Source organism: Drosophila willistoni, chromosome 3R, assembly GCF_018902025.1.
Source record: "Drosophila willistoni isolate 14030-0811.24 chromosome 3R, UCI_dwil_1.1, whole genome shotgun sequence".
Classification (NCBI taxonomy): Eukaryota; Metazoa; Arthropoda; class Insecta; order Diptera; family Drosophilidae; genus Drosophila; species Drosophila willistoni.
In genome coordinates this window covers 4,753,803-4,779,308 of record NC_061086.1, presented here as the reverse complement: position 1 = coordinate 4,779,308, position 25,506 = coordinate 4,753,803, and the positions used below count along the sequence as shown (strand labels likewise).

At 37.7% G+C, this 25,506-nt stretch overlaps 6 protein-coding genes across 8 annotated transcripts; 2 read left to right on the top strand and 4 right to left on the bottom strand.

The window, feature by feature from the left end:
• Positions 1-597: 597 nt before the first annotated feature.
• On the top strand, positions 598-2,139 carry LOC124459954 (104 kDa microneme/rhoptry antigen). The gene is made up of 2 exons (XM_047009868.1): positions 598-876; positions 935-2,139. The coding sequence occupies exons 1-2, from the start codon at positions 615-617 to the stop codon at positions 2,098-2,100; spliced, it is 1,428 nt and encodes a 475-aa protein (XP_046865824.1). The 5' UTR covers positions 598-614; the 3' UTR covers positions 2,101-2,139.
• Positions 2,140-3,050: 911 nt separating this feature from the next.
• On the bottom strand, positions 3,051-5,616 carry LOC6651443 (peroxidase). The gene is made up of 5 exons (XM_002072855.3): positions 4,266-5,616; positions 3,859-4,198; positions 3,600-3,798; positions 3,437-3,542; positions 3,051-3,362 (listed from the first exon to the last, which is right to left on the bottom strand). The coding sequence occupies exons 1-5, from the start codon at positions 5,582-5,584 to the stop codon at positions 3,281-3,283; spliced, it is 2,046 nt and encodes a 681-aa protein (XP_002072891.1). The 5' UTR covers positions 5,585-5,616; the 3' UTR covers positions 3,051-3,280.
• Positions 5,617-5,950: 334 nt separating this feature from the next.
• Positions 5,951-9,717, bottom strand: LOC6651442. Its single transcript, XM_047009866.1, has 13 exons — positions 9,541-9,717; positions 9,358-9,493; positions 9,184-9,297; positions 8,954-9,110; positions 8,867-8,890; positions 8,457-8,595; positions 8,036-8,383; positions 7,147-7,962; positions 6,922-7,087; positions 6,695-6,866; positions 6,504-6,629; positions 6,307-6,445; positions 5,951-6,239 (listed from the first exon to the last, which is right to left on the bottom strand). The coding sequence occupies exons 1-13, from the start codon at positions 9,633-9,635 to the stop codon at positions 6,002-6,004; spliced, it is 2,670 nt and encodes an 889-aa protein (XP_046865822.1). The 5' UTR covers positions 9,636-9,717; the 3' UTR covers positions 5,951-6,001.
• A 1,485-nt stretch (positions 9,718-11,202) lies between these two features.
• On the bottom strand, positions 11,203-16,942 carry LOC6651441 (protein PAT1 homolog 1). Its single transcript, XM_023180194.2, has 5 exons — positions 16,825-16,942; positions 15,708-16,539; positions 13,465-15,164; positions 13,152-13,397; positions 11,203-13,088 (listed from the first exon to the last, which is right to left on the bottom strand). The coding sequence occupies exons 1-5, from the start codon at positions 16,861-16,863 to the stop codon at positions 12,810-12,812; spliced, it is 3,096 nt and encodes a 1,031-aa protein (XP_023035962.1). The 5' UTR covers positions 16,864-16,942; the 3' UTR covers positions 11,203-12,809.
• A 1,225-nt stretch (positions 16,943-18,167) lies between these two features.
• LOC6651440 lies at positions 18,168-23,194 on the top strand. Of its 3 annotated transcripts, XM_023180023.2 has the most exons (10): positions 18,168-18,509; positions 18,720-18,907; positions 19,014-19,210; positions 19,783-20,759; positions 20,936-21,309; positions 21,363-21,507; positions 21,571-22,046; positions 22,105-22,299; positions 22,361-22,612; positions 22,903-23,194. In XM_023180023.2, the coding sequence occupies exons 1-10, from the start codon at positions 18,485-18,487 to the stop codon at positions 22,963-22,965; spliced, it is 2,892 nt and encodes a 963-aa protein (XP_023035791.1). In that variant the 5' UTR covers positions 18,168-18,484; the 3' UTR covers positions 22,966-23,194. The 3 variants fall into 3 exon arrangements, with proteins under 3 accessions (XP_023035791.1, XP_023035790.1, XP_023035789.1); XM_023180022.2 differs by having other exon boundaries at positions 20,972-21,309; positions 22,361-22,968; XM_023180021.2 differs by having other exon boundaries at positions 22,361-22,968.
• A 576-nt stretch (positions 23,195-23,770) lies between these two features.
• LOC6651439 (general transcription factor IIF subunit 2) lies at positions 23,771-24,909 on the bottom strand. Its single transcript, XM_002072851.4, has 2 exons — positions 24,230-24,909; positions 23,771-24,165 (listed from the first exon to the last, which is right to left on the bottom strand). Exons 1-2 carry the CDS (start codon positions 24,824-24,826, stop codon positions 23,863-23,865), a joined length of 900 nt encoding a protein of 299 aa, XP_002072887.2. The 5' UTR covers positions 24,827-24,909; the 3' UTR covers positions 23,771-23,862.
• Positions 24,910-25,506: the final 597 nt, after the last annotated feature.

Here is a 25,506-nt window from a genome sequence, read left to right as displayed (position 1 = left end):
GTCATTTATATGGATTTATGTAAATGGGATTTTGGTTGAAACTGTTCGCTTTCTTATTCGCCATTTAAGCTGTGTTCTATTGTTTAATTTAGAAGAAAAGAATGCCAACAATGGCATGCTAAATGAGCGAAAAAGTGAAATCAAAAAGAGGCCAAAATGTGAACAGAAATCAAAAGTGTCTTGAGTTAAAGCTCTTTGAAAGTTAATCAAAACAAGTAAATACATTCAATTCAATGACCTTGCGCCCTTTAATCCTAGTCAAATTGATAGCCAATGTCAAACACATGCGGCTTTGATTTAAACAGGCATAAAATTACATCATCGAGACTTATATTGGCCTACATCGATTAAGATCCGAGCAGAGCGATTAGAGAAATTTCTGGGAGGAGTTTAAGCTAACTGAGATCAGCGATTTGAATTTTAAGTGTTTCGAATTAACCTATTATTCGTACCGTTTGAAGATTAACACAGTTTCTGGTATATAAGAGCTGTTCTCGATGGCACCGGCCTACACTCGTCATCAGGGATCATTAACATTAACATGAAGCTGCTCTCTGTTCTACTGCTGGCAGGCAAGTCAACGACCTGCTTTTAAAATTATTCTTTATCCATTAATGATATCCGTTGTTCTAACTTTAGTGCTGTGGCCGCTTGTTTATTGTAGCGATTCGTGGCTCTTGAATGCTCGCTTTGTGGGTCTGCAGAGGGAGACAACTCCGGCCCCAAAACCGAAACCTAAACAAAAAGGACTCTCGACCGGAAATAGCGGTTATTATGGCTATAGTTATTTACGAGTGCCACCGCCGCCGCCATCGTTGTACTATACGCCAAAATGCAATTGTTTGCCTGGACCGCCAGGTCCTCCTGGGCCTCCTGGTAAGAGTTTACAGTCTCAGTCATTTGAAAGATGATGTGATATATAATATATTATCAGGTGAACCTGGTAGAAATGGCAAGCAGGGTGAGAAAGGAGAAAGGGGCGATAAAGGAGAACGCGGAAGAAATGGCTATTCCGGTCAAATTGGGCCGATTGGACCGCCTGGTTTGAGAGGAGAACCTTATCCGTATCACAGATATCCGGTTCCAACGTATATTATTTTACCTTCAAACGCAAATCCTGCTGCGCCAAAACCGGAGACCCCAAAACCGGAAACTCCAAAACCGGAAACCCCGAAACCGGACACTGGAAACTCAAACCCAGATACTCCCAAACGGAGAAGACCTCAGACCCATATTCTTCGTTCAAGTTTGAAGTCTAGAGAAGAATCATCTGGAAGTCAGAAATATGGAAACAAAGGTCTCAACAATCGCCGCAAAGTATCACAAAAAAGGCCACTAAATAAAAGAATAATTCAGCAAAATGCGACTAAAACAAAGACAAAACTCAACAAAGCACCAGCGGCAAATGATAAACGTGGGCCTTCTGTAAAAGTGAATCAAAAAGTGAAAATTAAAAACGAAGATATGAATACAAAGACCGTCGATTTGAACGCAACTAAGTTTAACTTAAAGCCAATTATTGAACAAAATGAGCAAAATGGAAAAGGTAATACGACTTATAATACCCACACACGCTTAACAAATTCGCCATCAGAAGAGATGATAATAACATTAAAGCAGAAAGAGGCCCAAGATATTATTCAACCCTTAATATCTGAACAACAGGCTGATTCCAATGAATCAAAACACGAAACTAACCTAACAGTGGCTGAGATCTCACAATTACAGGAGCAAGTAAAACTATTGTTATCATTGGATAAACAAAAAGTCCCAGATAATAAGCTCGGACTGCAAAGTTCTGAAGTTGACAAAAAGGAAAATGAAATCACAACAAGCACCGAAGTTTCAGCCACGAGTAGCATCGTAGTAACGACTGAAAACTCGCCCAGAGATGACATCAGTACGCTGTCGGACAATGATGATGCCACGACATTGTCGCCAGCAATTCCAGATGATACCACTGTCATTCAAGATTTTGATGTGACAACTGAAAACAAACGAGAAATTTTGACTGAAACCACCAAGTTTAATGATTACATTCCAAACACTACGACAGAGTCGGAATCAAATGAAACCACAACAACTACAACTATTCTATGACATTGTAAATCAATAAAGTTACATTTATGTAATTCCGTATTCGCCATCTGGAATGTTTTCTTGTTTATCATATCAATTAGAGAGTGTTCAATTATTGGCGTAGATGCTAAATTTTAGGTTATAATATAAGGTTCAATTGATGGTATAATACTTAATTAAATATCCAAGAGTCAGGTAAGCCACCGCAAGCCAATTTGTTTGATTATGGTAATACACCTTTACCTTACTAAATGATATAGCTTCAAACGAATTAATCAAAAGAAAACCATCAAATTATAATTTATACATTTTCTTCCTATTACACATCCAATTTATTTCAACACGCATAGGACTAAATAGAATTTAAGATACCAGGCAGGAGGAACCGTTTTCGAGGTGATCTACCCAAGTAAATTTGGTGTCTACGTTTTTGCAAAAATTAACAAATCGGGAGATTTTGCGAAATATTTGTTTGCAAATTGCTATGCCGGCTCGAGGTCAAGATTTTCTTTATTGCAATCTATCCTAAATGGTCAATAAACAAATATTTATCATATAAAATCAGAAACTTATTAGTTCGATATATGTACATCTACACATGTTTGATATACATTATCGCCAGAAGTCGTTGAATTGTATTCAAATCTTGAAAACTAATATAAAAATTAAATCAGTGACTTAAGATTTTGAATAATATTTAACATTAAAGTCTTAAAAAATACGGGTTTTCCTTTGGAAGGAATTATACGATGGATATTTAGAAGGGCAGTTTTTTCCTAAATTTCTTTAGGTCTTGACCCTATTTGAATTGAAAGTAATTTTTAGGTAAAAACTTTTGGCTCATTTACATCCGTAATTAAATCTAAAATAAAAATTTAATAGGTAAGAAGCTTTTAACACTTAACTTTCCTTCACCGCGTACTTAACAATCCTCATATATCCTAGTTTCTGTCGATACAAAAAAGGGAGCATTACTTTGTGTGTCTCATATTCATGGTCTTTATATATTTATTTCCCTTTACAAAGAACCACCATGTTATAATGGCCTAAATGCAATTCAGTAAAATGTAATAATAATTTATTTAATTTATAACAAAATGTTTAATTTTATTTCTTTTTTAAACGATATATTTCCTCACTTAGTACTTAGTAAAAGAACTTTATATACTCTTGAAATAACTTGCAATTATTTAGAGATCTGTTAGTTCATAATTTGAGCCCTAAAATCTTGCCATTTGCTAAGATCTACCTGGGGTATATCATTGCAGTTAAGCAAAGAGTTGCTGAAACAAAAAAGAAGAGATGGATGGAATTTAAAAATCAAGCAGAGTTAAGTTTTATAAACATCTACACTTACCGGCCATTCGGGAATACAAATACATTAGCCTGAATATAATGTAAGTAGTGGGCATTGCTACAGAATAGACCAGCCAAACTAGCCTTACGAATTTCCGCCAATTGAGCTGCGTATAAAAATACTTCTTAGCACTAAGAAGTTGGTTAAGAAATCAAACACTTACTGCGCGAGAATCCACTGAGATGATTGTCACGCTCAAAGAAGAAACGATCGCTGCGACGTGAATTCAACAATTGTTTGCCCACAATACACAACATAGTTGGACCGTAAAGAGCCTCCGGAGCATGGAATTCCAGTGAACCACCCACGGTTAGTTCGACGTCATCGGGTGAGGCGTACAATTTACGCAACAATGAGATTTTCTGTATGGCCGAAAACTTTTACTGTAAGTTGGCACAAAAAATATGAGTAAAAAACTTTACCTCGCCAGAAATCTCAGCAGCAAAATCCTCCCAATAGTTGGCGCGACGCAGACCACAGAATTCTCGGACATCGTTGTAGGAAGCCAAACCAAAATCACGACCACGCTGGATATCAAAGGATTTCAGATCGGCACCGTACTCTTGGAACTCCTTACGATTAAAATAGTGTTTAATCTCCACATCGACATTGGCATCGGAACGTTTTTGCAATTGAGTAGCCAGACCGCGTATTAGAGCATCAAAGTTATCGCTGGAAGACAATAATTGGATGGTCTCTGGACGTTCAAAATAGTCACTAAGGCGCAGGGTTTGATTCGAGCTACGATTGGGGGCAACAAGTCTGCAAATAAGCATAATGTAATGATTGGATCTCAAGTGATTAGTGATATACGTGTGTTTGAACGTACGAGAACCATCCTGGAATCTGTGTGTGGGAGTAACGAAAAGCTGCAGCCGAAAACTCAGCATACGCACTGGGATTAACACTCTCATCATAATCATTTACGAACTCATTCGATTCCTCCGGATAGATGAGTCCATTTAATTGCGCGTAGTCGCGTCCTAGGAACAGTGGGACCCAATCGTAGTAGGTAATCTTTTGAAACTGTGCAATATTAATTTTCCGTGCCTCTTGATACAATCTCTCGTCATTGTAGGCCGGATTGAGAAGTGCCAACTGCTCGGCCAATCGATTGTGTTCGCGCAACAGAATCGTATGCAGCAATGCAATTGTTGGGGTGAAGCGATTGCGCCTGTCTGGCATACTATAACATTCACTCTTGCTGCCGCATTCGCCATTCTCATTGTGACTCACTGGTACCCAGTGTTGGCCATTAACATAACTTGTGCGAAGCAGTCCGCCCTTGAATAGGCGCACACGTCGATTCTGGGCCGGAGAATTACCGTACAAAGAAGAGAGATCCAAATACGAGGTCACCACTGAAAGTTTTTCGGAATATGGCAAGTCGCTCTTGGGACAAATGGCATCAGCGTCTGATATGGCACGGGCGAAACTTAGGCATGATTTGCCCGTGTTGTACGCAATCGGACCTCCACGAGGCAGGGCAATGGGCTTACACTGTGGATGCTGGGGCTCGGCACAACAATCTTTGGGAGCTCCCTTGGTTGTCAGCTGGCTGATGTCGTGGGCAACGAATTGACCCCATTGCATAGCCGCCATAGTGCGATAACTATCCGTCTTTGTTGTCTCTCCGTACAACGATAATGAGATTAGACGGGCATTGGGCACTGCCTGAACGTGCTGGTCAACGTATCTGGGTGGAAGCAGTCGTCTATATCTGTTTATTGCGATGCCAAATTCCGGATAGAGTAAATTGTTGCAGGAACCATCTATGCTGCGATAATGTAAATTCAGGGAATCATTAAGACAATTTTGTGGCGGTAAGCCACATTTAATAGGCTCCGATGGCTGCTTCTCAATGCTTGGAAGATCCAGCCAGCCGCTGGTCACAGAGCTGGGATTTACATTATATTTTGGCAGGAAGTCCTTTAGAAACACATCCAAATTTGGCTCATTTACACTTGGTCGCACTTCCAGCTGAAAGGGTTGAGCATTCCTTCTTTCTCTGTCCGAGTGATCTGTATCCAAATTGAAGCCTTCATTTCCGTGACCATATGGGCAGCTGGATAGTAATGCACTTTGCTCTGAAACCACATAGCTGAACAGTTGCAGAAATACACCGAGCACCAGAATATGGAGTCCCATGTTTAACCACGAATAAAACAATAATGCTGACCACCTACGGCGCGACATCATCATTTATAACGATCGTTTCAGTTAAAGATACATTAACTGTTTGGCACGATCTAAATGGCAAGAGACCGTGTCGAAATTCTTGCTAAGATCGTTATGATTGAAGAACGTGCATCCGATTCGTAATCTGCGAGCATAATTCCCAACATTTGCGTTAAAAGAGAGAGAGTACGCGCATCTATGCAGAAATAGCATAAACAAACAGAGGTTAAATGAAACGTGTTTCCATTGCTTAAACAACTTTCGCGTTATCTGCTGTGTGGTGGCGTCTTTTCATTGAAAATTCATATAATCAGTATATCAGTACGATAGAAGCGCTAAATAGTTTCAATAATATGTATTTTCTTATTAATTTGAATATCTTTTTAATTATGATTCATTGCTTTCAATCTTATATAGATAATCTCGCACACTCTGAGGCATAAGGTAGTGTAAATTAATAATTTGCTTCCATTTGCTATAGTTTGTAGATTGTTTCATACAAAATTCAAAAAGATCTTCATCATCAACGAATAACTTCAAATTCTCTTCCTGCCTGTTTAATATAGATTGTGAACTTTCCAGAAGCTTGGTCAAATAAGTTGGTTCTATTTCCGAAGAAATATCTCTGAAAAAAAATATATACTTATAGATATTACACATTTCGCAAATTGTTAAATTTTCGTTCAACTAACATATTTTCAGCGCAATGTTCCATTATGATTTGAATAATATCAAATATTTTTGTACAAATATCTGTTTCGTACAAATAGGAAACTTCCATGTAAATGTAAACCAAACTGAGCAAGACTTCACTAGCATGTTGAACAAATCCTAAGGGAAATAGAAAGGGTCTTGTTAATTCCACTACAATAATTAGATGATTATTTACCTTTTATAGCTAGAAACTTTGCCAACTTAAGGGCACCACGTAAAGGTAAGTCATGTCCTTCTGTAAAATGCTTGCTCAGAAATATATTGTAAGTGCCATACATTAAAGCCAGGTCATGTTCATTATCTGAAATATTATTAAAAACAAATGTAATTGTATGGCATTAATTTGTTACTTGTTTTTGTTTATACCTTGATGTTGCTTTGCCTTTTTTAATATCTCAGACTCAAGATACGAAATATACACAATTTTTTGGTCCAATAGATCATCATAATGCGCACCACATTCCAAACAGCTGTCATTAGCTGGAGAAATTACATTTTCGTTTTCACAAACACCACAAAATAACCCAAGACTAGGATGCTGAAAAATAATTTTTAAGAGGACAAATGCACTAACTATTTATTAAGCTACTCACTTCAGCCCTTAAACAATTTCTTCTTATAAACTTGTCGCCATCGAATAATTCTATTGATAAACTATTGCAGAAGTTCTGATGAGGTGGCCTTAATCCCATAGAAAGCTCTGTTCCAGCATTAACTTTCTTAGTTGTGACTCCGATATATATATCAGAAGCGCAAGATCTGAAAAAAAACCATAATTTATAATCAATTTTACACCTTTGTTATAGGCCTAATTTTACCTGATTTCAACATTTTCCTCTTTGCTAACATTTTGAAATGCATCGAAAGATGCACATAACGATAATTTCTCCTGATGTAAAAATTTTGTTGCATTATTTGGAGAAAAGTACTCATCTAGAAACTGATAAAAATATTTTGCAATGTCGATCATTTTTTCATAACGCTTTGAATTATTTAATTCAATATCGTTTAGGGTCGTATGAGCAATGTTAATCAAAATAGAAGCTGAATCAATTTTTTGGTTCTGTAGACATAAATTAATAAGCTTGTTCATATATTCAGATAATGGACTCCTGTTCTGATATCTGTTTTTAGTCGTAATATATCGTTTTTGCAGGTCACGTTTTAAAAACATGTTTAAACTATCTGCAATTTCGGCAGTAGAATTAATTTTGTAATAGTGAAATGCGTTGATTCTCATGCGTTCAGCCCTTTCACATGACGATAGCTGTTCTTGGTCTTTATCCTGTAATTCGGAAGTCAAACGAGAATTCACCGGGCATAACAATTTCTCTCTTTGGCATTTTAATGTGATATGAGCGTTCAAACGCAATAGAAGTGCTGCCATCACATTTATCATGTCAAATTTTGTTAGCTTTATTAGGCCAAAATATGTTTTGATTATCTCTGTATCGTTATAGACAAAGACCGCTAGACGAAATGCTGTGCCAACCATTTGCTGCCACTTCTCGGACTTTATTTGATCATAGTCAGGTTCGAGTGTCAAAAATTTGTAAATGATGATGTCTGAGCGACAATCATCTCTGGCAGACTCAACAAAGAACTTCCATGCAACCAGAGGATCCGTTATCATTCTGTTCATGAAAAAAATGAAATGAAAGGATTTAAAGTGCTTGCTGCTAATACTAATTATGTATAAGTACATACCCGCCATCTAACAAAAAAAAGAATAATACATCTGCCAAATACTTAGCAGTCTGAACAAATAAACGGAATAGCAAATTCGCTTCAAGCATTTGTATTATGCCAACTTTATAGCCGTAACATTCATCTTTGTGATCTTCGTAATCGAGTTCCAGACATACTTTCGAACAATAGGTTCTGTATCGACAATTTGGGCAGGTGTAAAGCTGTTCCTGAAGGACTCCACACAGTTCACAGTTTAGGAAAGGCGCACTGAACTGAAAATACTTAGGTCTTTCTGCCGCAACGATTTCCCCTTTTTCGATTGACTGGTTAGCAATAATTTTTTCTTGTTGTCCAACTTTTACGTTACTGTATAAAACAAAAAAGAACGTTAAACAATTGAAAAAACATTGTGGTTTTAAGTATTCGCATTATCACTCACAAACACTTTGAATTTTTGGCCAATTCATTTTCAGGATTCCCCTTTCCGTGAATATTTTTAGTGGTAAAACGAAAATTCTTCGAGTCATAGTTGATTACTTTTTCGAATCTTCTCAAAAGTAACAGAAACGCAAATAATTCTGAAATAAATGTGATGGTTTAAGCATCATACGGACTATACGCTATGAATAGATACATATGTAGTTAAATATTGGAGAAACGGAATATTGGCATAGGTAACAAATTGGCAAACAGGGCGATCCCCAAGGATCGAGAAAGAGCATTCGGTCTTTAGGACAAAGAAAGCGACCTTCGTTTTTCTTTAAGACACCACGATACACATAGAAGCGATTTATACTTTATAAGCAAAGGGAATTCTGTTTTATTGATACTAGAGCCTTTGTTAATTACCACTTTTTTCAAGAATGGAGGAATCTAGAATGAAAAAAATGGATATTTAAAACTTAGCTTTTTGGCAAATCTTAGTATTAGTATTACCCATAGCATTCACACGATGTAAAACTTCTTTCGCTGAATAAAGTTCCCTCAAATTAAAAAATGACAAGCACAGCAAAATCTCTGCCAAAAGAATTTCCTCAGGAGACTTGTGACTGGAGTCCAAGCTTCTATACCATATTAAGTCATTGCTTGCCAGCTAAATCATTGCAGAAAATATGGATACACATACATATGTGGCATTTGCATTATCAATAACATTCATTGCTTACTCTATATTTTTGCCTTTGAACAAAGTAGATGCCGCGTGCCAAGAGTGCTCCAGGAAAAACTGGCCCATTGTCGCAGGGAACTCTATAGATCAGTTTATTTAAAAGTGCCAGGCCCTAGATTTAGTGCTTTGACAAGTTACTTAATGTATTCGACCAACGTTCACTTAGTCCTACCTTATTTCTTATATCCAGATCGCTTGATTTGATTTGTTCAATGGCCAAGTCCAGTATATCATTGGATTTTAATAAGAAATTTTTGGAAAATGCTTCAGACTCCTTCTTAATGACCTTGATCAGAAGCTCCGAGTCACTGAAAAAAAATATGTGAATATGTACGAAAAGCCTGTACAAACTTACATCACATTGCGAGGACACATAACTTCCAGCATTGTTTCATATTCTGATCGGCCACAGTACCAGCCTGTAAGCGAATACAAAGCAAATTTGTACATTTTGATCAAATAATATGAAATATTTATGTTTTTTTTTTTTAAATTATGGAGCACAAAGAGTTGCCACTTAAGATCTCTTCGATAAACGACAACACATTGTCGATGTTCGATAACTGCGATCGATAAATGATAACTTATCAATGACACCGGTAATTTTTAATTCAAATTAAGAGCACGAAATAGATCATTGCTTTCATTATACTAGTCTACTAAAATAGATAAACCATCGCAAAAAGGAGGTCTTTACCAATAATCAGAAGTCGAAAAACACCTTTCACCCGAACCGTATTGTCTAGTACAGGGTTAATACTTCACAAAATAGAATAGAGTTGTATTGACCTTTAAAATGATACTTGTTATGTGTAAATCACCTGCAAACTTTAGATGCTGCAACTACAAAATTATGCCATTTCATAGTTTCATTATTTCATTAGATTAACACTGAAAAAAGTGCTGCAGATTGTTTAGGCCACAAATGAAACCAGAGGGCCAGGGCTAACTTCGAAACGTCAAACTTTGTATACCCTTGCAACTTTTTTGGTAACTCTTCCTTACCTATAGCCATCAAAGTGGAAAAACGTTTTATTTAAACAGCCTAATGTTTGCGAAAGAAAGGCCTACAATCTTAGCATAGGAAATAACGAAGTTATTGATCAAAATCACTGTTTTCCACCGATCGTTCCTAGGGGAGCCATATGATATAGTCACCCGATTTTGATCAAACTTAGCACAGTCGTTTATGGGTGGAATAAACTCACCAATATTATATTTTACCACAATAGCTCAGAAAATAACGTTAGTTATTGAGAAAAGTTACTGTTCGCGACTTGTCGTTTGTATGAGAGCTATAGATGTCCGATCCGGCAGAATCCTGATATATACAACCGCTGCAGTATATACAAGCCTTCATGCCAAATTTAAACTTTGTAGCTCCAACGGTCTAGGAGGAGTTTCCGTTGATCGTGACAGACGGGCATGGCTATTTGTACTCGTCTCGTTGTGCTCATCAAGAATACATATACCTAAGTAAAATGGCTATATGTGAAAGCCATTAAAAAGTTTTTTTATTAGCGCATTGTCCTGTTGAAAAGTCCAATCTTCACCATTCGACTGGATACAAAACATACATTTCCTTTAGCACTAAATGCCGCCCATATCATTATAGATCCACCTCCATGATTTCGCTTACAACATGTGACTCTTGTGTGACGTGGATCCCTCCAATATTTATGATGACCGTCAGGACCGTTAAAATTAAATCCTAAAACTTACGTTTTTCATAAAAACTTTATGGCGTTTAGATAAGCGGGGTTTACCGACTTTGTTTTGGTATGTGAGATCTAAATTATTGATAATGCTTCGTTTGATTTAATTAACGTATGCGATTTCTAATTCGTTCTTCTTTTTTTTGTTCATCCTTTGTATATATAGTAATAATTAAACAAATGTTTTTTTCTTTTTGACCAAATGTGGCTGTCAAATAAATGTCATGAAATGTTGTAACAATAAATATCACTACCACCATCAATAAAATTTTGCTTACCCTTTTAACTATAAAGAACTTTTGTCTGTGAAATTTTATGCTTTATTTATTAAACTCTCGGAAATCATATAAATTTTATATCTGTGTTTAATATTCATCAAACATATTTGAAATATAGAAAATATTGAAGTGTTTGCATGTTGTACAGATACATCTACCATAATTATTGCATAGCATTTATCTTCTTAAATAGGTATTCTATTTTCAATGTTTTACTTTGTGTGTGTGTGTCTGTTTTTTTTTTATATTTTTTCTCCCAATTTTATCGTTTCGATTCCAAAAAGCGTACTTTTCAAGTAGTATATATGTTAATACGAATTTATATAAATACAATTATTATAAAGCACATGAAAATAAAATATTTATCGAAAAAAACAACATATAACACACAAGAAGTTAGACAACTTTCAAGAGGGAAAATTATAAGAGACCAGAAAATAAGCATAAAAAGAAAAGATACAATAAAATTAAACCCCTTTCGACAGCGGAATTTACAACAAATATTTATCCGTTAGTTGTTTTTCAAAATATATAGATAAATAGGGGACAAGATGAATGAATTCAAGTACAATTTTTGTCTTACAAAAGTCAAAATTTATCACAATTTTGAACATTGATTTTGTTTTTTGTTATTTTTTTTGTTTTGTTATCTAGTAAACAAATAAATAATGAATGTGCTTGTCTCACAATGCAAATAACATTTATGCTGAATGTCTTCGTCGTGATGAACGCTTTTGATTCAAATAAACCCTATATCATCACTTTAATTTCAATGAAACATTTTACGACCGATATTTACAGATCCAGCAAATTAATTACGTAGTTAGCTATTTTCTATGCTTGTATTTCTGTATCCATGCATCGACTTAATTATGTATATAAACGATATATATGTTTTGCAAAGATGATGAATGCCTGTATGCGTTTTAGGTGCTTTAAAAATGTCTAAACTTAAGTAAACTCTATGCAATTTCCATTGTAATGCTAACAATTAAAATCATATATACGTATACATATAAAAAAAAAAAAAAGGAATTGTAATGAAACAGGGAGGTCGCTCAATTCTATATAAATCTCTATCAAAAGAAAATGCTGGACAAGTTTTCCTTATCAATTACAAAAATGATATATGTACAATGAGCAAAACTTATCATGCCATTAAAAAGAAATTCTTGTTGTTTCTTTTCGTAAAGTGCATATTAATTTGGATAAAAGAAGTATTTTAATTTAACAATTTGTGTTTTTTTCTTTTGCTTTCAAAACCTAGTTATGTATATATAATTCATGAGTACATTTATCAAGTGACTTCAAAATCTACTCCTAGCGAGAGAGATTTCGATATACCCTGATGTTTGCAATCTTTTTTGCTTATTACGACGTGTAGAACGTGTTAAAGTAAACACAGAAATGCATATGTAAGTAATTGATACATAATTCTTACACACAATACATATGCATATACATTGGATCGAATGAACAAAGCGAACTTAGAGTTTTGTTTTTTTGTTTGTTTTGTTTTTGCTTATATAAAAATCGTACAAATTTCGTTAACATACAAAATTGCGCGCGCGAAAAATGAAGACACGATAATAAAAACAAAAAATAAAAACCCCAAAACATACTTCCGTAACTTAATCGATCTGATGTTTGGCCTCGGTTATTAAGGCCAATAGGGCATCTAATTTTAAATCTTTAAATCGCGCAAAATGATCCATTAGCGGTTGGATTGCATCCGATTCAATGGCTGCTGAAATGGTCTGATTTTGTATGGTGCGATTCAAGCAGGATGCAACCTGGGCCAGAAATTCTCGCCACTTTTGTTTATTCTCCTCACCAAATGTTGCATCACTGCCAGACACGTAAATGGCTTGTGCACGTAGAATTAAAGCAACCAGCGACAGTATGCCAAACTATAGGGAGAATACAAATTTATAAAGCGCTAGTTAAAGCAAATTAAATGGCTTTGAACTTACGCGGCTACAAAAGATGCCAGTCAACTTCTTGTCATTGAGTGTCACAGCTGACGAAAGAGTAACCAGCGTTTCGAAATTGGCATCGCCAATGTGTTTCTTAAACTCAGGATAAAGAGCATAGACTATTCCCTCGATATCGTCTCTGTCCTTCTTAACGACATTTTGTAGAGAACAGAATATACCGCTCCAGACAGTCCAGCATACACTCTGACCCGAAATGAATGGCATAATCCGGCGTAAGAGTATCTGAAAAAATGTTTAAGTCCATCTGTAGAATCATCCAAATGTGGACAAGCAGAACCAAAGACCTTACCTTGCCCTTTCTCACATTCATCATGGCGAGAACTTTATCGAATGTTAAGCCCGCCTTTAATTTATTCACCAGCACAGCACTTGGCTCGATTTCATAGTTAAATTTGTTTTTAAGCTGCGGATTCATGGACTGCGGATTCGCAGCCTCGGCGGCACGTTCTTCTGGTGTCTTGTGGGCCATCTCAAGTTGTTCTAGTGCGGCAATGCGTTCGGCTTCCTTCTTCTTTTTCAACACTATAGTCGCCATAACATCTGGATTCTCCAGGTCCTCCAGTTTCAATAGATACCGATAAAGTGTCTCAATGTGCAGCAAAATGTGACGCGATTTACGCATGCTGCTCGGTGTCACCTCACAGCCAGTTCCAGTGCCCGGTAGCAATGGAGTATCTGCATTGGACTTAACATTGGCAGCATTTGTGGTTCTTGATGTGGTCGATCCGGACGATGCGGTACTACCATCTGCCGTTGCATCACTGCCCATAATATCGGCATCAATTATTTTCCTTGGAGCTGTCACACTGCCATATTGCAGTTTGCCCAGGGAATTCTCAAATTTCAATGGGGAGAAAATGTAATTGGGTATATTATTGGTATTACCGCCCACACCACTGCCACTCCCACTATTCGAACCGCCGCCAGTTGAGTGATTGCCACTAGTATTTTCAGAATTGCGACGCTCACGATGCCCATGGCCATTGCGTGATCCATTCTTGTTGCCCAACTGAACAAGAATCAACTGAGCATGGCCCCTGGGCTGGGTCAATGGATGATTCAATTGATTATCCTTGTGCGCCTGACTATGACGCACTTGACCATTTTGCTCGGCCTTGCGCTCCCTGTACACAGTGTAGTAGTAGTCATCAATGTAAGGGGTGTCCGTATTCAATTGGGACAATTGAATTCCGATCAGCCAATGTTTGTCGCGTGTACTCATAAGGTTGGCGTATTCATCGTAATCATTCTGGGGAAGATTACCATTTGCTCCCAAGCCTACGACGCCGCTCGGGTCATTGCGACGATTGATAAGCTGCTGTTGCTGGAGCTGCAATTGAAGCTGTTGCTGTTGCTGCAGCTTCTGGCGATCACTCATCACGGATCCGGCACGATTTTGTTGTTGCTGCTGTTGCTGTTGGCGTGATACTACAGCATTATGCTGAAGCAGTGGATGATTCTGTTGGATTTCCTGCACAAGTCGCATATTAAACATGTTGTACATTGAGTTGGGCGGCTGATTGAGCAGATTGTTTGGGTGCATTTGTTGGGGCGGGATGCGAGGCTGTTGTTGTTGCTGTTGTTGCATAAAAGCCTGCGCCGCTGCCGCTGGATGCATGCCAGAGGCTCGCATTGCATTAAAGCTGGGATGCATGGCAAAGTTGTTGAGTGCTGTGGGCAGATGATGTGGATTTGGCAGTGGTCGCTGATTGACACCAAGCGGAAAGTGCTGCTGGAGTAGTGGATGATGTTGTGGCAGATTTGCCGACATATTTGGTGGATATATAAATCCAGGCGGCGCTCGATTTCCAGGCATTCCGTTTAACTGCTGTTGCTGCTGCGATTGTGGTGTTGGCATTAGGCCAGGACCAGGACCAGGACCTGGCATAGGACCAGGTCCCATTTGTCCCGATCCCGGTAAAGGTTGGAACCCCATGTTCGCCCTTGGTGGAGATGTCTGTTGTTGACCAGCTAGGAATCCAGGGGGAGCTGCAACGTATATATATATTAAGAACATATAAGAACTACAATGCTACGAAAAATAAAGTGAATTTGAAGTTTAAGTGTGTAAGTTTATCTCAAAGTATTAAATCAAATATCGGATTTCGAGCTGTAGAACCATTACAGAAAATTTAAACGAACTGTGGCCCTAAAAGTCTACTTGATATCGTTTTTTATTCCACGAAATGGTTATTATGATGTTATGATGTAATAATTAAATGGAAACAGCTCAAAAAAGAAACGTCTGACTTTAAATCAAAGCAAGCGAGGTAAACATTCACTTTCCAGGTAAAACTTGTTTGTTTCAAATTGATCTTCCTTAGACTTCATAAAGATATCTTTATCTATCAACTCGAAATCTAAGTTAAATCTTGAAATAAAGTTCTAATTGAAAATATGGATTATTAAACCATAAATGAAAAGAAGGATTGGGAAACAGTTGACAGATTGACATTCTCCGAAGTGATAATTACGATTGAGCGGATATGTACTCTAAGTGTTTTTTTTTTGGCTGTTTTTTGTGCTTCTTACCTTTGTGCTGTTGCAGTTGTGGCTGTTGTTGCTGTGGTGGTAGTTGCTGCTGCTGCTGTTGCATATGTTGGGGTAAAGTTGGTGTGGCCGAATGATGCCTATTGGCCAGGTTAAAGTCATCAAAGATCTTACGATCTGAGATTTGCTGTTGTTGTTGTGGTTGCTGCTGCTGTTGTTGTTGTTGTTTCTGTATTGCTTGTTGTATGATCAAGTTGCGTTCAATATCCTCTAGTGTTGAGATTTTAGGAACAGCCGGATGTTGCATTTGCTGTACTCGGACATTGGCATTGGGCTCTGGCATCGGTTTTATTTGTGGCTTAAACGCACTACGTAAATTATCCCGGAACAATGGTTCCGCCCACACAGCAGCATCCAAGTTGACTCGATTACCCACGCTGGCATTGGTATCGCTATCACCAAACGAGGACATGTCAACGTCGTCCAGCTTCATTGTCGACAAGTTGAGCTCTAAGTCATCGGAGCCACCTACATTACGTGGACCGCCAAAGTGCGAGTTGTAAGACAGATTAAATTGTCCCGCCGGCGCCGCTGGTGTGGAGCTGCTTGAGGATGTGGGAGCCGATGAATTCAGGTGGGCATGTTGTTGCCGAAAGTTCAAATCCCCGTTGCCTCCGTGCTCAATAAGATTACCAACTTCTAATCCGTCTCCATCAAGGCGCCTTCTGCGAATTTTCTCGCCACTCCCCCCAAGCCGCACAAGCGATTCGTGGGCTTCCTCCCAATCGCCATTTATGGCAGACCCAAATGTTTCATCGTTCAAGGCATCGTACTCTTCCTCGACCATAGGACCGCCGTCGCCGCCATCGTCATCCTGTGCAACAGAAAGAAGAAAAAATCGAACATGTTGGTTGACTCTTGAATCTCTCTGAAAAAATATTGGTTTCGATGCTTTAGCCGTCGAAGTGGCTCTGGGTCAATGCCATTTCATAAGGGGGCACAGAAAATTAATGGAATCGGTTGAAAAAGCTGAGCTAGATCTTTTTGTCTCCAAATTGGCTTGCAACACGCACAAGTCAATATCAACTGCCGGTCTCAAAGTAGGCATTCTCCAGTTTGTCTTATATATAATTCAGCTCTAGCTAATATTGGGGCTTACCGGTATTGTCGAATCGAATCCGAAAAACGAGTCGTCCATCGTCAAAAAAGAAAAGCGATTCTCTTAAAAAAAATTATCATGACTTTCAAGTGACAAGTTGTCACCAGAGTTGCCACAATTCCATTTGACAACTCTGCTAGTATCGATACTCTTTCTCGATACCTTGTATCGAGTAAATACAAATATTTCCAATAGAGATGGGCATGGGCCGTGCCGTGACTTAAAAAAATTTCTATGCTTGTGCCGGGCCTCAAATAAGGAGGCCCATGCCCATCTCTAATATAGAATTATAGAATTAGGGAATATTCGGCTGATCCGATCAGATTCAATTTTTGGGATCCAAGGTTTTATATCCAATACTATCATATTAGTAAATTTCATGGGGATACTCAAATTTTTATGAAAATGTTTCTTCTATTTGCTATGCTTTATACTTTATCTCACCCGGGTTATAAGTAGCTCAAATTTCAAGTTTCATCCCAATATCTCTTAAGATGGCTGAGTAAAGCGCATACGCACAGACGGACATGGCTATATCAACTCAGCTTCTGCATGCTAATCAAGAATATACATATATACTTTATGGGGTTGGAAATGTCTCCATCTTTGCGTTACAAACATCTAACCAATTTTAAAATACCCTCTGCAAGGGTATAATGAGCTTACCTGCCTATCGATCCTTGTATTCTCCGATATCCTTGACCACAAAGTTGTCCTTTTGATTTTTTTCCTTTTATCACCGGCGCCAAATTTACTTTTTAACTTCACTTAATGAATTCATGAAATTCTTTGAAAATTGTTTTTACAAAAAACCCTCCATTTCTAACGGCGAAATCATGCCCTCGTGACCCGGGGGACAAACACGTTCGGCACCTCTTATGCGTGTAAGCCAAACGGCTGCCGAAATCCCCACACCAAAAAATCAAGAATGTAGGGGTTGATTTAGTGAGTAAATTATTTTTAATGTTACCTACATAGCGTAGCTTATATATAAATAACAAAAAAAGAAAGGTAAAAACAAATGATTACTGCCAGTTCACATGCTCTTCGTTGTAACTCCTTACACACGACCTAAAAAGTACTGTGCCGCACTAAAGTAGAAAACATTTTGGGTTAAATATATAATACTTTATCCAAAACCAAGGTGAACTATTCTACATTTACCAAGTCATGCCAAAAAGAAATGCTTATTGGGTTATGGAATAGAATGCGAGACGCTCATGTTCGTTGGGTTGCAATTAATCGATTTCTATTCGATATGTCTTCAGTTGCGCGCAGAGAGAGAGAAACATAATACATATATATAATTGAGTTGGAATATACATATATATATATATATATATATGTATGTAAAATGTATAAACACCAATAAGATTCGCGCCAAATTCCCTAAATATAACTAAAAATCAAAAACAATTCAATAATTTCTATTAAACGGACAACGCCTAAGATTATTAATGCATCTAGCGCTTCTTTGGGCAACGCCACCACCATTTTGTTTTGGACGGAACGAAAAATATTAAACGCCTCGTGCTCTGTGACTGTATATGTGTTTATGTGTGCGTGTGTATTTATATGTAAAACCATGAACATTTTCCTGTTTAACTATTTATTAAATAAAATCAAAATAACAATTTATCAAATATATTGAAACCAAAACATGGACTCAGCTGAAGATGAAGCAGGTAAGCAAAAAAAAGCCCAAAATACAAAAACACAGCAGCAGCCCCCGGCGTTGGAATTTGTAGTTGATTAAGTCAGCGTCTATTTTCATAACAACAACGACAGAAAAAAAGAAAGACAAACAAATTTTGATTTATGCGACGAATAATAAGAGAATTGTTTTAATTCATTGTATTTGTTGTTGTTGATTTTTTTAACTCTTTACTAAACAGCGCCATCTTCAGAGATCCATTTGAGGAAACTGCTGCTGGAGATAGCGAACAATCGGCCAGGGACAAATGTCGCCAAATCCATACAAAGTTATGATGAGCAACCAGATTTAGCGACATTGGTATTGCTGCTGGAAGAGGTATCCAAAAATACCGATTACTCCACTGATCTGCGGCTCTCTCTTGTCTATGTAAGTTGTATACGTACATATACATACATATGTACATAAAAGGGTATTTATATGAATTCCAATTTGATAAACTTGTTTTTTGCTTTTCCATTTCCATTTCCCACAGTATTTGAATGAATTCCTGCGACATTGCTCCCCTCAGAACAAAAAAGTTTCCCGTCGTTCTGCTATAGTGAATGCAGGCAGTGTCCTGCAATATTGTGGCAAAATCTATGGAGATCGTGTGGAGTATATGTACCAAGTGGTGGAGCATCAAATTGAATCTCTGCTTTCATCGGAGAAAGAGACTCAAAACGAAAATGGGTGAGTGGAGAAACGGGAGAGGAGTTGAAAGAGGAAGTTATGTAGATGACATGTGCTCAACGCCAAGTGACGCGCCATGCTGTCTGTATGTCAAAATATCTGTTGTTCTGTTATTGCTTATCACCATTTCTTTTTCATTATTGTTTTCCCTTATCATAAAAGCCGGCTTAACTCGACGTAGTGCTCTGCCCTCTTCCACCTCCACATCTCTCCTTTGCACAACTCTGAATTTCTTTCATTGATCGCCAAGATACCCCTTGATTTGGCATACAGTAAATGGGGTATATACTTGATAACTTAATATTTTTGTGTTGTCAAATTTGACTTACAGTTAATAAGAACATAGTTTGGTAAATGATAATAATTTAAATACTATTTAAACAATTGCCAGCCAATTGTTAATCCATTCTTTTTAAGTCAAAGTTAGTTTTCATATAATATGCAGTTATAGAGGGTGTCAGCAGGTCGACTTTTCTCGATGTGGTTTAATATTTGTTTGCAAATAAACAGTTTAAATTTTTATGCCTCTCTCTTTTTCTGTCTCGTTTCTCTGTCGCGCTCGCTCTATACAGCAAAGAGGGCGATAAAGCAGTTTCTCCCCCCGAAGCAGCTCCGCAACGAAAACGACGCACCAAGAAGCTAACCCAAAAGGAAGTGGATCCCTATATGCTGAATGTGGAACCAAGGAAATTTAAGAAAATGTCCGAAGAGAAACGTTTCAGTACGGCGGGATTTGTGAAATGCTCACGCAATCGGACAATCGAATATCTTTATCAGGATCATACACCGCCAAATCTGTGGCGCCATGCTCCAATCGTCGATCCGCAAAATCCATTTGAGATCGATGAGAAAAAACATTATAAATTATTTTCGTATCATGTGGAACACCGTTATAATACTCTCCTGCCGGATATACCCTTCGAGCGATTGAATCTTATCAAAGAATATGTCGATTCGAATCAGGTGAACACATCAGAAATGCTAAATGAACATATGACCACAAAGGACTATCTGGATGAATATATTGCATTGGAGAATCAGATGTTAGCCTCACGTTACGGAGCCAAGGCAAGGACGAGAACAACAAATAGACTGGAGAAACGTTTGCTAGAGCAATACGAGGATGAAGGCGCATCGCAGGATAAAAGACCGCGGCTGGACATCGATGAAACAGCGGCGGCGGCGGCAGCGGCAGCGGATGATGGCGGCATAGATGAGGCTGAGCCGATGGAATTGGATGAGTGCGGAGAGGAGTTGAGCAAACAAATCTCTGTGGACTCTGGAATATCTATAGACGCTAGTCAATTGGAAAATTCCATTTTTAATGCCAGCCAAACGGATGCACCACCTTTTAGCAGCACTTTGGCCAACAATGAGTCCAGCATTTTAGATGGCAGTCAGATAGATCTACCGTCCAGAGACTTGTCCACCTCCGACGCCGATGTTAGTGAAGAAAAACAGGTTTCCCACTCCGAGGGGCAGCTTGATTCCGGTATTGGCATGGAGGAAATTAGTGATTTGCATTCTTTTTCGCGTATCTGCGCAACAGGTAAACTAAAAATGCATTTCTCCATTTAAATTGGATTCAATGCGCCAAGTAGTTGTCATCATTATGGGTTAAGTTATTTTGTTAATCCTTGTGCCGTAGAATTTGAAACTCACATTGGTTTTTTATTTTCACTTTTTATTTTTTATGTTGTAAACAACAAACAAATCCTATGGCAGGACGGTCTTTTGATGACGAGGGTGTTGTACTTTCAGATTTAGAGGATCAAAGGATTGGCTCATTGTCGCCCAAAGTGATGGTAAGGGATATACTGCCGGGGGTGCCCAATAAGGATACGATGAGTGTCCATCTAGATGCCGAAATGTTGGCCCTAAGCGGAGTGGACGATAGCGAAGTGCCCCCAAAAGTCATAGAAGAGGGAAATACAGCAGCTGTAGAACCCGAACCTCAACCAGCATGCAAAGAAAATCCGAAACTCTGTTTAGATGTTTGCTATGAAATCAAACTAAATATACTCAATATACCGCAGAAACGATTGCGTGGCACTTGTCTCTTTAAGTTGCCCAAGACATTTGATTTGTTTAAACAATCGGTGAGTAGAATCGATAATAATGAAAGATAAATTTTAATATTTTACATTTAAAGCGTTTGCCTAGCCGACGTGAAGGGGAGACCAAATCGGGAAAAGTTAAGAAAATATCACTCCAAGCCAACACAGGAGAATCTCCTACACCTGAAGATGAAGTTGTATCGAAAACACCTCTTAGCTTGGAGTTTGATCAGGATCAAAGTATGTAGACCCACGAAACGATATTGAAACCATGGCTGAAGTGAAGCTTTTTTTGTATTTTAGATTTTCTGGGTTTTCGACGGCTTACCTATGATTCGGGATTTGACTTTGAGGAGATCCGAGCTGAATCTGCAGTTGAGGAGAAGCCGCCTGCTCTGTTAATGGAAACCCTTGAAACTGAAGCAAATAAAACAATCGATGAGAGCATTGCCATTGTTGATGAAACATGTGAGGCCGATATTAGCGTTCAATTGCCACCCGCTTGTGAAGAACTACCTAATGGACAGTTGAATGAGACAACTGCATCGGCATCGGAAGACATACCACCATTGCCATCAGAGGTAGAAGAAGAAGAAGAAGAAGCGTTGCCAGAGACAATAGCGGACAATAATAATGATGAAGATGCTAACATTGACGCTAATGATGCTCATAATCATAATGACGAACCTATGCCCAGTGCTCGATTGGCAGACGACATCTCAAAGAATCCAGATATGATAGATTTAAATGATCCAATTGAGGTGGATAACAGTGAGGCGGTAAGTACGAAAAATGTTCTCCTATTTACATTAACATTAATTCAATCATTTGTTTTAGATCCAAGAATGGCACAGACGACTGGCACCCGCCCTGGAGGCGGCTCATGCAAGGCAAAATTTTGACATTCAAGCTCTAGGCACTGAAATTTTAAATGTGTGTCAAGCTGAAAATGGTGAAGCGTCTATGGCGAAAGTTATGGAGGATAAGGATCCAACAACGCTTTGCCGCTATATGCTTGCCTCGCTGCTGCTGGTAAATATAATACAATAGGGATTAATATAATCTTTTAAATGATTAATTAATCTTATTACAGACTAACCATGGAAATGTCTCATTAGACTTTGGTCAAAGGAATAAATCAAAGCCCATGGAACTGGACAAGTTCAATATGAAGCTATTGTCCACCCATCGGCAGAAGTTGCATCCCGAGGATGATGTGGGCAACGTTCAATTAGTAAAGGCAAAAACAATTGATAAACGGAATTGCTCGAAGTTGCCTCCAGCCAGTGTACGGGCCAAGCGGAAATCAACAGAGTTGCCTGTTCCAGTGATATGTGCTAAAACGGTGCGATTGATACAACCCATACCCAAGTCTAGTCAGAGTCCAGAGGATACTGATTCTGGCATATCATCGCTGCCTTCCTCTCAAATGTCCACATCGACGTTTAGGAGTAGCCAGCTGTAGTTTACCCCCAACCACCCACCCACTTCCCTTAATCTGTGTTTTGTAGTGTCATTTTCATCGTTTTGAGAGTCTTCTAGTGTGCAATGTCCAGTGTAAAATTTGTTTGGCATATTCGCATTGGTTTTTAAATGGAATTTCTAACATGAATTTCTCTTAATATTTTTTCGCAGTTAAAGAGTCTGCCGCATCCGATATACTTTTCACAGGTGTACTGCAAAATTAAGAGGCTATAGCTATGCCCTAGACATAAAATTATCTCATGCCCATTTATAATCAGAATTTTCATATTTCATTGACGATAATTTTTTTTTTTTTTACATTTTTACATGACTGTACAAAATAATCGTAATTTTATAATTATGCATCGCTTTAAATTTTATTATTTAAGAACGTCTTGACCATTTTAAAGTTAAGTAGAATAGTAAAAACCTCACATATTGAAACAGTATTATTTAAGCTCAATTTCCATGGATTTGTTTAATTCATTTGTTTTCTTTATTATTTAAGTTTTTTTTTCATTTTGAAATTAATTTTTTTTTTATTTTTGTTTACGATTCTCCATTCTATATTTTTCTTTATCTTGAAGCATAATTTTTTTTTCATATTCTTTTGATTCTCGATCTAAATTTTCATTAATTTTTATTTTTTTGATTATTTTTAATAGTTTTTTTTCTTTAGTTTCAGTTTTATTTTCCTATTTTTTGCATGTAAAAAATCAAAACACAGAGTTTGCCATTTTTCATTTTACAAACAAGTCAAAAATATCTTTGGAAGTAAATATGAGCTGATAGTACTGATTATCAAGTACCTGATCTCGATAATTAGTATACAAAATTGACCGAACAAACTTTTTTTTTTTTTTGTATCATTAAGGCTAGCATATAGGAGTATACGGAGAATGTCGTGTGTAATATGGAAATCATGTGTAATTTACATAAATATGTATACCTGAAGAGAAAAGAAATAAAAGTTTATTTACAATTGTGCAACTGGAAATTAAATAAGAATTTGCAAGCCAATTGGAAAAAAGGTGATGAATAAAATGCAGATCAATAAAATCCTTTAATTGTTATTATAACCAATGTAAGTATAAAAAACAATAGTAATTTATGAATGGAGGAATGCTATTATTAGTCCGAATCGCTGCCGGATTTATGTTCCTCGCCGTCTTCTTCCTTTTTCTCTTCAGTCTTGTAATGGCGATATTCTTTTTTCAATTCCCACATATTCTTGTGCGGATTTTTCATATTGTAATCGCAGACATCCTTGAGAATCTCCTTTAAATAGCTTATAGGCTGATTTGTGATCTTGACCAGATCTTTTATATTATAATATTGATGCTTTTCGAATGCATTGAAGAGCATATCCATTACAGCATTCTTGTCATCACGCGCCTTTTTGCCTTCTGCCTTCTTGCGCTCACGGTACTCAATCTGAAAAGTAATGCAAAATTTTAAATAGAGAGTATTCAAAGAATCTTGGGAATAAGTTCCATACATTGTGGGCATGATCCTTGACAGGTTTGTAGTTTTGCACAATCTTATCGATGGGCTGCACCCGCCGCTGTGGCTCGGATGCCTTTCTTATGGACTCCAATTTCAATTTCATGTAACAGGTATCTGCTATGGGACGACACTCCAACTTCTGCACTATCCGACCTTCCATATACAATTTTTCGTTGTCTGTCGGTGCGGCTGACACTTGTGAGGCACTTGTACTATTTTCTGTGCTGTTGCCACCAGCAGCCGCGGCTGCAGCAGCAGCAGCTGCAGCCGCTTCAGCAGGCGCCATGTGGGAGAAAACGCCAAGCGTTTGCTTCGTCACCTGGGACACGTCTAGAACGTGTTCGGTGGGTATTTTCTCTTCAGGATCGAGGGCTAGAACAGCGGGTGTTAGCGACAGCGACACTTGGGCCTTTTGTCCCGGTGTCTTGCTTATACGCAGTTTCCCCACATCCATGTTGGATGGAGCTTTCTCCCATTTCTGGGCTATGTATTTCGGTACTTTGACCAGCCAAACACCACGGCCGGCATTGGACAGATCTAGATCTTTGTCAATGATTTGCACTTTATCCTTAATATCATCTTTAGACATTTTTAAACTATTTAATTATTTCATCAAAAACAGAACAGATAGAGATGGGAGTTTGGTTCGCAAGCGTTACTCACGAACTGGAGACGTTTAAGCCAGTGAACATTCATCGAAATATAATATGTTATTTTATATTTATTATATGTTCGATTTGTATGTTTTATTAACACTGCATGCAAATGTCTAATATATGTACATAATATTAAATTGGGTGAGAAACAGAATGAGTATGAGTAAGTGAGTTATCTCACGCTACACTCAGTCACAACACGTTGAAACGAAATGAATGAGTCGAATGAGTTGACAGATCTCGAATGTATTCGAATGACAAAGCGTTTGTTGTTGTTATTTTTGTTTTGTGCTTACAGAAACCTACATGCAGTCAAGGTAAAAAGTCAACATACAACTCCATAATTCAGCTTTTTGCAATAAAAATGTAAAATGTAGGTAAGTATGTAATAATTTGGAGGACAGAAAGTTAACTCTATGCGAGAAAAAAAATTTCAAACAATTTTAAACAATTGAAGTTATTGTTATTCTTATTATTCTACATACACCGAAATCCCTCCTCTTAATAATATTTAGGGATGTGTTTCGTCCTTTTCTGCCTACTGGTTTTGTTTTCTGAAGGAATTTTGTAAGGTACTCTGAAGAGACATTAAGTGATATTATTATATTTATCA